The sequence below is a fragment of the Enoplosus armatus genome, chromosome 7 (genome assembly GCF_043641665.1).
Source record: "Enoplosus armatus isolate fEnoArm2 chromosome 7, fEnoArm2.hap1, whole genome shotgun sequence".
Taxonomy (NCBI): Eukaryota; Metazoa; Chordata; class Actinopteri; order Centrarchiformes; family Enoplosidae; genus Enoplosus; species Enoplosus armatus.
In genome coordinates this window covers 20,514,865-20,527,608 of record NC_092186.1, presented here as the reverse complement: position 1 = coordinate 20,527,608, position 12,744 = coordinate 20,514,865, and the positions used below count along the sequence as shown (strand labels likewise).

Genomic DNA, 12,744 nt, shown 5'->3' with positions numbered 1-12,744 from the left:
GCTTTCTTTGACAAACTGCGGAGGTTTGGGAGCAGACTGGGTTAAAGGTTTTAAAGTTAGCTTCTTACATGCAACGATAACCGCTCACTACGCTCTGTGACGTCAAGGAGCGCGACACGTGAATTCACGCGAGATTTCATCCACCCGACCAATCCAACATGGCGCCGTAGGGACGTTGTTATTGTTCCGTCGCTCCTACAAGCTTTTGCAGTACGACAAAAAACTACGCAGAAAAACGACCGAGGTTGTTCATGCGGGCATGAGAGGAACATTTGGAGATAATGCTAAGATCCACCGGCTTCTTCCGAGGGATTGACTGTCCGTTTTACGCGGAGTACAGCGAGGGCAAAGGAAGCAGAAATGGGTGCAACAGACCGTACTGTCACTTCAGGCACAGCCAGCAGAGACGGTCGTCCTACGGAGCACCAGCTGATGTTAAAAAGCAAAGAGACCTTCACTCCGCACAGAAAGGTGCTGAGTATTATTTAATTAAATCCAGAATTGAGTTGGATACGTTAACGTCTTAACTCGGTAGCGAGGTCGTGTGTGGACCGGACCACAGTTTTGAAAAGGTGTCGAAACGGGCTAACGAAACCAATAACGGTGTAAAGTCACTTTCTGTTACCGTTAGCTGCACTGTGCAAATAACCACTTCTACCCCCCCTCCATGATTGTTGTAAATTGAGGTATAGCTAGGAAGTACAAGATAAGCTGTATTGAGACCACACAGGGAAATTGATGTGTGAAAGCAACAGAAGAGATGCTCAAGGAATTGAAAAAAACCCCCAAACATCTGGTGTATACAAAACGAAGCACTAAAAAACAAAAATAAGGTACCTTATACTGTATACACCTATACCAAAGTGTATTGAGACAAAATAGTCACAAAGTAATCAGACAAGGAAGTTGTAATGGAAAAATCAATACACAAATTGCACTTGAGATAATGGAATCAGGTGGAAAGTGTCCTGTGTCTGCAGGTAGCAGTGTTTGCAAGATAAAATACAGTTATTGCACTTGTAGCAGGAAACCAAAGTGTGCGTCCCATAATACAAAGACGGTGAACAGTTGGTAATGTGATAGACTTATAGTCCAGTAGTTGTTTTGGTCGTCTGGGTATATTCCCCTTGAAGAATAACACTCCACTTGTCCTACTGGATGTTTTTGTTGGCACCCAGAGTTGTCTCTTCTTATCATGTTCACACCCCAACAGAATCCACTCTATAAAATCCACCCATAGACCATCTGAGCTGTTTTTTTGATGTTTTTTTAAATTTGTTTTATAATTGAGTGTGAAAGTTTGATCTTCATGTTTTACCAAAACTTACGTACCTTAACTGCATTGTATATTTACCGCTTTCTGCTTAACTACATCCTCGTAAGGAAGACATTGAGATGTGGTGGAAAGTAGGGATGCACCAATCCAACGTTTTCTCTCCTGGTCCTGATTCTGATACCTAAACTCAAGAAGTCTGCAGATAGCAATTCTCTAATTTTCCCAAATTTCCAGTCTGTATAATAGCTACCTCCCTGCATGGAACCATTTGGATAAATAAGACAATACAGTACATTATGCTCCAGGGTTTGCTGTGGCACTAAATTTGAGTGAGTGGCTTTCTGTCACTGAATGAATGTAACTTAAAGCAGAAACACTGAGTTTTATCATTCCGGTGACAAAGACAGTGTTGTAATGTGGATCGGTCACATCTCGGCTGATGCTTAATGAGGTCAGTATTGAGGCAGACCGGATTGGTGCATCCCTGTTTGAAAGCTCCTTAAAAGTGAACCTTTTTATTATTTCATTTGTCTTGCATCCCTTCAGATCAAGGTTATGATCCCTTCAACCCAGAAGTTGTGAGGCCCCAGGAGCAGCAGAATGGAAAGCCAGCTGCCTCTGGAGACCTCAGTGGTGCTCTGGAGCTGGTCAACAAGGCCATCGAGGAGGTCCGCAGCGAGGTGGAGAGGGAGAAGAGGAAGCTCTCCCGGATTGAAGATGAACCCTACAATCCCAGCGAGAGTACCAATTTGTCTTCATCTGATGCTGTTAAAAGTAAAGCACCCCCTTCACACATGGCCTATGACCCTGGGAGTTATCAGATGACATCTGGAGGTTATAATCCCACTCCTGGCTGCAGCAAGTATACGTTGGATTCAGACAACCAGGGGAACAATATTAACTCCATGGAATATGTTCCCACTTCAGTGAGAAAGCCTCCACCTCGGACACACACACACCAACTCCCCTCTCCTCCCCCCAGTCCGAAGTACTCCAACAGCACATCCTCCTCTAAGTGTAAATACACTTTGGACAATTCAAAACCATCTACAGATATGGAGTATGACCCGCTGTCCAATTACGCGGCAGGAATCACAGTGAAACGCAAGAGGGACAAGCGTGCACAAGCTGTTAAGACAGAGGGGAGGAAGACATACAAACTACCAGGATCAGATATATCAGATGAGGAGTGTGTTGTAGCTGTGAAAAAAACACAGCCGCAGAGTGTAGATGTAAAAAAGTACACTTTCTCTGACTCTGATGGGGAGAGCTCTGGAACAGAGTATCGACCCACCTCGCTTAGTAATATCCAGCAGAGAAAAGGCAACAGTGGGTCACTTTGGGACGCTGTGGGGAAGGAGAGAAAAGAGAGAACTGAAAGTTTGCTAAATGCACTGACACAGAGGAACAAAGAGGAGCTGGCAGGCGACTCAGACGTCCAGGAAGATGTCAAACGAAAGGACGGCCTAGAGAAAAAGAAGGTGGCTGGTCGAACTAGTCATGAGAAAAGCGGCAAATCTCAGAAATTACATAAACTTGAAAAGGAAGTAAACAAAACAACTGGTAGTAAGAGTTGTAGCAGCAGCGCTAAAGACAAAGGGTCAATAAAGAACTCAAACCAGGACTCTGCAAAGAAGGAGAACAAGAGTCATGGAAAAAGAGATGATAGGAAAAACACTGTTAAGGTTAAGACATCTGATAAACTTCAGAGGGACGGCAGAGACGAAAAGAGAAAAGATGGTAAGATCAAAGCTGTGGAAAAAGTAAAAACGGACTCAAGCAAACGAGATACAGAAAATGGTCCAAGGGAAAGTAAGAAACCCAAGTTATCAGACAAGGAAAAGGAACTCAGCAAATATAAGGACCGCCAACACAAAAATGGTAAACTTGATAGCAGTAAAAGAGAAAAGGATGTAAAGAAAATTAGTAAAAGCAGTTCTAGTAGCGCGGGCAGTAGTAGTAACAGTAAAGTTAGTTCTGCAAACAGCAAAGAAAAGGTGAAGCAAAACATGAGCTCATCAAATGGGAAAAGACGCGAGGACAAACGGAGAAGTCTGAGTCTCAGCCACGCCGATCTGTTTGGAGATGAGAGCCCAGAGGAGGCCAAACCGATAGAGGTGGATGATGATGATGAAGATGATGATGACGATGACGACGATGAACCCGAAGAAGTGCTGGTGAGAAAATCTGCTGATGCTTTGAAGAGGGGGCGTCTGAACAAGAGGAAAGCATCGGAGCTGACTCCGTCTTCCTCTGACGATGAGGATGACCGCGGCGTGGAGGGCAGCATGGCAGGTAAGGACGAGGTCGACGCTGTTGGATTCGACTTCTCTGGTTTCCAGGACGATCTGGACTTTGACTCAGATCCCATGGAGGAGTGTTTGCGGATCTTCAACGAATCCAAGGATGTGAAGAGGGAAGACAAGGGAAGGCAAGCTAAACAGGTATTGCTGTTTCTTTCTCACCATACTGTTGGTTCATTTACCACATACAGTTTTTTTTTTTATTAGAGTCATATTATTCAAATGCCAGTTGGTGTGATTGAATTAACATGTTATGTTGTGTCCTCTCAGCCCTCTAGGGATTCAGATGACGAGAAAAGCACAGAGAGCACTTTAACCACTCTCTTTCCCGGTCAAAAGAAGAGAGTCTCCCATTTTGTTGCCAAAGGAAATGTAAGTTTGTCACCTTCTCCATCCCACAGCGCCGTCACGAGGCACCACACAATATCTCTACCTGTGTTAAACGTTATCCCAGGAATGCCGCAATTCAGAACATCATTTTATACAAATTGTGTTTACAAAACAGTCATTTTTTAAAAGGAGTACAGATTCTGTTACCATGACAACACAACTTTATCACAGGGGGAATGAATATTATGACATGGAGACTCAGCAATTTGGGTAAGAAGCAGTTTTGTCATCACCACTTCGTCAAACTTCATCACTCTATTGAAAACTTGTACAACTGGCTGACTCTATGTGTCACACTGGTAGCCAAAGGCAGCGAGAGCATTGTGACATTGTCATCACAGGTGGTGCTGGCGATACTTTAGGAGGCCTACACGGTTACATTAGAACAAACAAGGAAGTGGACACTGAAAGAACAATATGAACATTTTTGGCGTAGCTGGGGTGGTGTTGGGGATTTCCACTCGTACAGGTTTTAGCATTTTAACACACCGTCTGCTCTGACAGGAAGCAGTCAACTGGCTGTGTTTCCTAAACAGTCAGCTGATATATTCACGGTATAAGGAGGCTTTTAACAACATGGCCTTTCTGGACTACGCTGTCTACAGCAGCTTCATTACAGGCCCTGTCTGTAGTGCAGGAAGCCTATGACTTAATCCTTGTTATTTCAGCATCATAACTTTCCACATTAAGAACAAAGCGGTCACTTTTGGATAAACTGTGCTTCTGTTTTTATCAGACTGACACACCTTCAAAGTCTGCGGTGCGGCCATACAAGAGACTCACAGCCCAGGAGGTCTGCTACCAGCGTATGCAGATGGCACAACAGCAAGCCGCTCAGCTTTCTGCTTCAGTCAAAGCTGCCTCACAGAGCTCCAGCCCCGGCTTTTCTGGAGAGAGGAAGAGAATAGCGCACCGTCCCAACCCACAGATAACATCCTCCAAAACAAGTAGGAGTGCCTCCACTACTCTGTATTGTAGCAGGATTCAGATTTTGGTTTTATTTTTACATAATCACATCGCATCTCTGGTGGGTAGAGAGGGAACTATTTTGACTGTTTAAGTAGAAAGTCTCATGTACTATGTGTGTGTCTGACCAGGTCCTGCAGATGTTAAACCAGCCGCCAGTCGAGTATTATCCCCCAGCCAGACCCATCAGACCGTCAAGGCCCAAACCACCGCTGGCATCTTGTCCAAGACCACGTCCACTGTCATGCAGAAGAGGATGGCACACACACCCACCATGAAGGTATCCAAAGGCCACAAAATCCACAACATTTCATGCTGCGGATGTTTTTTCTGAATATTTGTTTTGTGTTTTTGTGTCTGCACAACCTTGACGATTTACTGGCAGAGGTGTTTAATCTGTAGGATGTGATTTACCGTCAGTGTTCACTTCCTGTTTTGATTTTCAGAGTGGTTCAATGAAGCGCCCCGTCATCCCCACTGAGTTTGGGGCCAAAGTTCCCACCAACATCCGCCAGCGCTACCTCAACACTTTCATAGATGAATGTGTCAAATTCTGCCCCTCAGAGGACGTTGCCTTCCAGATGGTACGAATAACACCCAGTTTTCACTAATTGCACCAGAGTTAGATGTTTTTTTTAAAATTGTTTAGTAGACATTTCTTCTGTCCCAACATACCTAATACCAAGGTGAGATGGTTCTTCATGAAGAGAACGCTACAGGCTCTAATCACACCCTGGTCTTGAATGTAGAGGAGATTCAGTGGAGTGCTTCAGTTCAACAAGCTGTGGTTTTGTCAGTGACTGAGATTTTACTGTTTCAGGCCCTTGACGAGGAGAAGCTCGTGTATGAGCGCAGTAGCAGCAAGAACATTTACCTCAACGTCGCTGTCAACACTCTGAAGAAGCTCCGCAGCAAGAGCAGCTCCTGTCCGTCGCCTGTCACCAGTATGTCGCCTCAGTCCCTGTGCAGTATGACATACAGTGTTTACTCTTAATTGATATACATATATACATAATGCTTTTGTTTACCTACATAAACAAAAACACATTGTGATTATGATTGATGTGTTTGTGTGTTTTTTCTGCAGAGGACCCGGGGTCAGTTGCTAACAGGAGGGCCCAGTCCCACGAGGAGGTTCTGGGAGGTCGCCTTGCTGCTACAACCAGCTTCACTGTCAACAGGATGGGTAAACAACAGGAGGAGAAACTCACTGGTAAGGGACAAGTTAGATTTTTCTTTTACTCTATGCTCACCTAACTCCCACAGAGGGCCGCAGTCAAGATGACAAGAAGTATCACGTTTTCAGAGTTTTTGGTCCTCCTCTTCTAGACTTGTTATTGAACACATTTCTTGAGAATTCTTATCATGTCATTCCCATTTTCTCTCGTTCTGTTTTTCTTGAGTCACCTGACCACATTCCTGAAAGACTCTTTGTATCAAGGAGAGACTTTCGTTTACTCTGTGATGTGTGGAGTCAGTTTACTGTAACAGTGAAACTGTTCAAACACCCATGTGACAACCTCCAGATCCTGTTTACAGTAAACTCCCCCTGCCCCATGACCTCCCCCAAGTCAGAGAGAATGTGTTTACATGACTGTAGTGCTGCTGAAAGAACTGTTGATTAGTGCCATTAACAGGAAAGTAATTGATAAACCTATATGTCATTTAAGTAAGTCATTCATCAAGTAAAACAGTACTAAACAGCTTTTCATTATTAATTGAAAACTGAAGCTGAAATAATTAAGTAATTTCTGGAGCGATCTTACATGATCATAAACGGAATCATTTTTTGGTTATAAACTGTTGATCAGACAAAAAAGGTTTGAAGATGTCACCTATTCTTGATGTTTTATAGACCAAATTAATTAGATTATTATTATTTATTTATTATTATTATAGATTATTATTAGATTAATTAATCAACAAGCAATTTATAGGTTAATTAAACAATGAATATAAACATTAGTTGCAGCTTTAGAGTATTGCTTATTCTTAATTGGTTGTCAGTGCATACCAGGAAAAAGTCCTCCTCGTACCTCTTAAGCAGCTTGTGTTGAAACTTTCTTGCAACCTACGAATGTCTCTCCACACGAAGAAGTGTTTGTGATCAAATTGTCTGAGTATAAACAAACAGTAAAAATCTGTGTTTCCATCTTCCATCTGTTTTCCTTGTCGCTCTGTGTCACTGTAGGAGCCACACTGTACAGGAAGCTGAAGGCGTACCTGATGACGGAGGAGCAGCTCCAGGAGCACGGGTACCCGAGAGCAAACCCAGAGTCTCTCGGCAAAGCCGTCATATACAACCTCCCGGAGAAGAAGGCCACTGCAGACCGTGAGTGACCCCACAGCTCGAATGGCCAATGCTAACATTGATACATGTGGTCCAGAAATTATTTGACTTTCAGCTGACACTGTGATGTGTTTCCAGCGTTCAACAAGATATGCTGTCGATGTGGAGCCGAGTATAAGATCAATGTCAATGGCAACTGCGTGCGGAAAGAGGAATGTAGCTTTCACTGGGGGCGATTGCGGAGACATAAAGGTAAGTTTGTTTGCATTTATTTAGTGTAAATCCTTCAACAGAAATCAACATTATGAATGCACATTTTGTGTCTTGTAAATCATACTGCCGAATCTAAAACACTCTCCCCTTTTCTAAACTTTTTTTGACCTCTGTCTCTGCCCGACTCGTTCTGTCCTGTCTTCTCGATCAGTCGCTGGAGGCTGGGAGACCAACTACAGCTGCTGTGCTGCAGCTGTGGGAACGCCAGGTTGCCAAGTTTCCAAGGTATCATCCTTCACCCATATCTTCTTCATCTAAGTGCCCACCTAATCTGTCCACATTTAGCACATATTTTTAATCAAACCTTTTTAACATGCAGGGTTCCAGCTTTGTGGAAAATCACCATCCAATATCAAAACTTCCTGTCTTAACAAAAATCCTTACGCTTACTTACTTATATACTTATACCTTGACTCACTAAGCATACTACGGCACGGGTCACAGCACAATGACAGCTGCAGTTTCAGTCGTTGATAACATTGTCTCCTCCCTGGATAAAAAACAACTTGCAACAACGTGCTGCCCTCTTCATTGACCTCTCAAAAGCTTTTGATACCGTCGTTCATAAAATCCTACCCCACAGACTAAAGTCTGTGTGTCTCGATGAAGCCACGCTCAGTTGGTTCCACTCTTAATTTACAGAGAGAACTCAGACTGTTGTTGCTTGGTCGAGCCATCTTACCATCAGAAATGGGTTTCCACAGGGGTCTATCCTCGGTCCATTGCTGTTTACTTTATACATAAATAACATAATTCTTCCTAATGAATACTTAAATGCCCATTGTATTTGTGTATATATATATATATATATATCTTTCTCTGAGCCTTCGGTGTGAAACACCACAAACTGTCCATCAAATACTACAATAAAACTTCCCTCTTACTTAATAGTAACTTTCTGCACTTTTTGAAACATGTTTGATAAACGTCCACAAACTTAAAACATTTCATATTCTGACAGCAACATGTTCAGGACGGGCGCAAAGAGTCCTTTGATGGCTACGTCACAACGTTCAGTAAAGCTCTCCCACCAGATGGCAATGGAGGGGTGTTTGCGTTGGACTGTGAGATGGTGAGTCAGACATTTGAAAAACTCTAATCTATACGCACAACTGGCCTTAAACTGCCATCTGGTATGTGTGTGTGTGTGTGTGTGTGTGTGTGTGTGTGTGTGTGTGTGTGTGTGTGTGTGTGTGTGTGTGTGTGTGTGTGTGTGTGTGTGTGTGTGTGTGTGTGTGTGTGTGTGTGTGTGTGTTGATTTTAGATTTGATTTACTATAGGTCAGTTTAATAGGAATGGGACATGGAGAGTCACTCAGTGCTCATTCTTTTGTTACAACATGGGTAAAATTAAGATAAAATGTGACTTTTACTATACAGTTGTGCATTTTGTATTCAAAGTCCTATGAACATGTGTTTTTCTCTCCTCTGAATCAGTGTTACACAAGGCAGGGCCTGGAACTGACGAGGGTGACCGTCATTGACTCTGAGATGAAAGTCATCTATGATACATTTGTCAAACCTGAAAGCAAAGTGGTGGATTACAACACGCGGTGAGTTTGTCTCCTGCAACTTGACACTATGTGGGTCGTGTCTTGTACCCCAGTCTTAATTATGTCTTTGCAACAGTCACAGTAGTGTAAAGGCAGTATATGTGTTGTATTTATCTCACAGATTTTCAGGTGTGACGGAGGAGGACTTGGAGAGCGTCACCATCAGTCTGAGAGATGTTCAGGCCGTGCTGCTCAGTATGTTCAGTGCTGAGTCCATCCTCATAGGACACAGTCTGGAGAGCGACCTGCTCGCTCTGAAGGTACCGTGGCTCGCCATTAATCTTCAAGGCTTTTTATTTGATGCTTTTAAATGATTCTTACTATGATAGCTTTTCCCACAATGCCGTTATCGTCCCTCTCTGCTGCTCGTTACTAGCACGTAGAATTGTCTTTGGTAGAATTGTCACAGTTTGTCACACCTTTATCTTCTCTGTGTGTGTGGCTGTGACTCAGAGGAGGGTTTTATTTATTTATTCTTTTGCTTTTATTATTGTCCAATTAATATATACTGTTAGACCAAAAAACATTTCCCAGAGGAAATGATTATTCAAAATACAGTATCGCAACAAATATTACAAATGTACCTAATTGATAAACGTGGTTGTGCTTTACAGAGTTGACTGACAACAACGTTACATTTTGAAGATAAATGTTTTCATAGTTGTTTTTTTTAACTGCAAAAAGTAAAAAAAAAAGTAAAACTCAGCACATATGAGTTGTGATGACTTGTTGCAAGTCAAGCAGAGCAAAGCGGTAAAACATGAAAGGAGGACAAAGAGGATTCTTGCTTTAAAGGGAGAATCAGTTTGTTCGTCTGCCTTCTTTCCAGGCTGAAACACTGAGTTTATAACGTTGAGTCTGGACTGAAATAAAAGAAAACCCCCTGATGTAACGCTGTCTCTGTCCCTCTGTCTCTATCCTTCAGCTAATCCACAGTTCAGTCGTAGACACGGCCATCGTGTTCCCTCACCGCCTCGGCTTGCCCTACAAACGTGCCTTGAGGAACCTGATGGCCGACCACCTCCAACGCATCATCCAGGACAACGGTGAGAGAGTCTCACAGAAGTAGCAGCAAGTTGAATTGTTGCTTTTTGCAAGAGGTGTTACAGACATGTACTGTTATCCATTTTGTGGGGACATCAGTTTTCCAAAAATTATAGTACTGCAAACATCTAATATGTGTTATTTAATAATATTACGTTATTAATTCTTACAGATTTATTTGCATCCAGGAATTAAAGAAGATGTTGTTCTAACTAGTGACAGTGAAGCTCAGAGGCATTTTAAAGCATTTCATCCCCATTACACACTCGTAATCCCCTGTCACATTAACATGGCCCTGAATACACAAACAGACCCTCTCCTTTGCACACAGACCACATTTATGACCTAGAGCGTAATCCCATAATCTCCATTTGTAACCGACTCCTGTCAATGCCTCCATGTAAATAACGAACAACTAAAGATTGATTTATCGGGCGGCATCAGTCGATCTTTATTTGTTGATCACAGCCTGCAGATTTACAGACCTGCCAAGTTAACATGAATAATCGCATACGCAATGTTTTAAGGCCAAAGAAGGCGTCCAGTTCAGTGAGTCTCATGAAATTTGACTGAATCGCTATAAATTCAAACTCCTAAATATGTATGCGTGGTGCATCACATCATATCCAGAGGACGCCTGTATCTTATATCTGCTGGTGATATTAATGTAGTCCTGTTCGACTGCACTACATTAATATCACCAGCAGATGTCAGTCATTGAAGTCTGAGCATTAAATCCATTTTTAGTACAGTTTGCTGAAACACCTAAAAGCCTTAGAAAGCCTTGTTTCTCCATCTCTACCTGATGATGTGTTCCTGAAATATTAAGGTCTGTCAGTTTCAGAGGCTCTTTGGGAAACTTAACAGCGTTGCCGTTCTTTTCTCACCTCCTCCTCTCCACATCCTTCAACCTTACAGCAAGCCTTGTTATCATTTTTAAACATCCTTAGCAACACCAACACAACCTTTTTTTTAATTGATTCATTCATATTATGTACAGATTACTAGAATGTTACCTGTATTAATCTAATGGAAACTGTCATGCTAATCTTTTTACATGTTCAGCGCTGCATTATTCAGGTAAAGAAAAGTAACTTCTGTCATTTGTTCGTGCGTTTCCAGTGGAGGGCCACGACTCGAGCGAAGATGCATCTGCCTGTATGGAGCTGATGTTTTGGAAGATCAAGGAGGATGCAAAGGTCAAAAGATGACCTCTGACCCCTCTAGTCCACTTTCCTCAGTTCAACTTCCTGCCTTCATGTTGGCTGCAGGGAGGCAGGGAAGTTCAGGAGGCCTGCACCTGCTCTCAGAGAGTTAAGGTCAGAGTGTCGGGGGGGGGGGGGGGAGGGATGATTCGGCACAGTTGGAAGTTTTCAGCAGAAAAGGCGCCTACTGTTGTTGCTACCTACTGGGCTGAATAAGAGAACTGCCAGTCCCTTCAAAGCAATAGAAGCCCAAATTAACAGTGTTTTCATTTGCTTATTGGTATTTCAGTTCTAAATAATGTTAGTTAAAGTGTATTCCTGTTTATTTGAGCAGTGTCTTTTAAGGCCTCAAACAATTTATGAATAAAACCTTTCTATAGAAGAACTACTTAAAATGCCAGGGCATTGTCCGCTGAACAATGATGATAACTATGATATTCATGCCAGGCTGTATCTTCAGCCTAAATTGCACTATAGAAAAGCTCTTGTTGTATAGGGCCCAAGTCTGAGTACCTCATCTGTGTTATAAAGCATTCACTTCTAATGAATAACACGTTACTTGTTCTTAGTTACACTTAAGTGCATTTATGTCTTAGTCTGTCGAAGCTTGCTATGTAAATGCACTTGTGTTTTTCACATTGCACCTCGTTTCCTGTCACTGATGCTCTGTTTAAGGTGCGGCTCTTATTGAGTTGTTGGTTGGCCTCTCAAACCTGACTAATCCTTTAATACTTGATCATATAAAAGACCCTCAGCAGAAATGTAAAGTCTCTGCTACCTACTTATTTGGTATAGTTGATGCAATATATCACTGCATTTTATAGTTCAGACAAAATACTGACTATATCCACCACTGTCTCTGTGTCATGTGCACTGCATGAAGTAAAACAGGAATCATTGTGATAGCAGGTATGACATGTTATTCCTCCATAAACGACAACATTAGGTTAAGTATTGTTGAATTAGGCCTGGGTTATTAATTACAAACCATTATCATTTAGTGAGTACCAGCTAACTTGTGCAGTTTTATGTTGAAAATGACTGAAAAAATACTCGAGTGCTGTAAATACGCTGTAAGCAGTTTCCTTTTGTATTTGTTCATTTTTTGTTGTTTATCTTTTTCTATTAAAATGTATTAGTTAAAAGAAGATGTTGCTCTGTCTTTACCTCTCAACAGTCCCAACAAATGCAAGTGGTGGAATGTAACGAAGTACTGCACAATGTTGAGATATTTGTACTTGACTTCCATTTAATGCTAATGTTTACTTGTACTCCACTATTTTTCAGAATTCATGTAATGTATCTGATATTCAGCTTTAGTTACTGGTTATTTGGCTCAGTAACTTAAAAACGCACGTTCTCTCTCTTGCTGCCTTAAAAATTTGAGTTAACTGAACTTTTCACAACTCGTAAGACAACTTTTAAGTTAAATTCGCTGAACTTAA

The 12,744-nt window shown here is 42.1% G+C and overlaps 1 protein-coding gene across 1 annotated transcript; it reads left to right on the top strand.

Annotated features, from left to right (window-relative positions):
- The first annotated feature begins 281 nt into the window (after window positions 1–281).
- Window positions 282–11,305, top strand: rexo1 (REX1, RNA exonuclease 1 homolog). The gene is made up of 16 exons (XM_070909205.1): window positions 282–471; window positions 1,823–3,720; window positions 3,850–3,951; window positions 4,706–4,916; window positions 5,067–5,215; window positions 5,382–5,519; window positions 5,756–5,879; window positions 6,023–6,148; window positions 7,127–7,267; window positions 7,364–7,477; window positions 7,650–7,723; window positions 8,460–8,570; window positions 8,935–9,050; window positions 9,172–9,310; window positions 9,976–10,096; window positions 11,217–11,305. Exons 1-16 carry the CDS (start codon window positions 282–284, stop codon window positions 11,303–11,305), a joined length of 3,843 nt encoding a protein of 1,280 aa, XP_070765306.1.
- The last annotated feature ends 1,439 nt before the right edge of the window (window positions 11,306–12,744 follow it).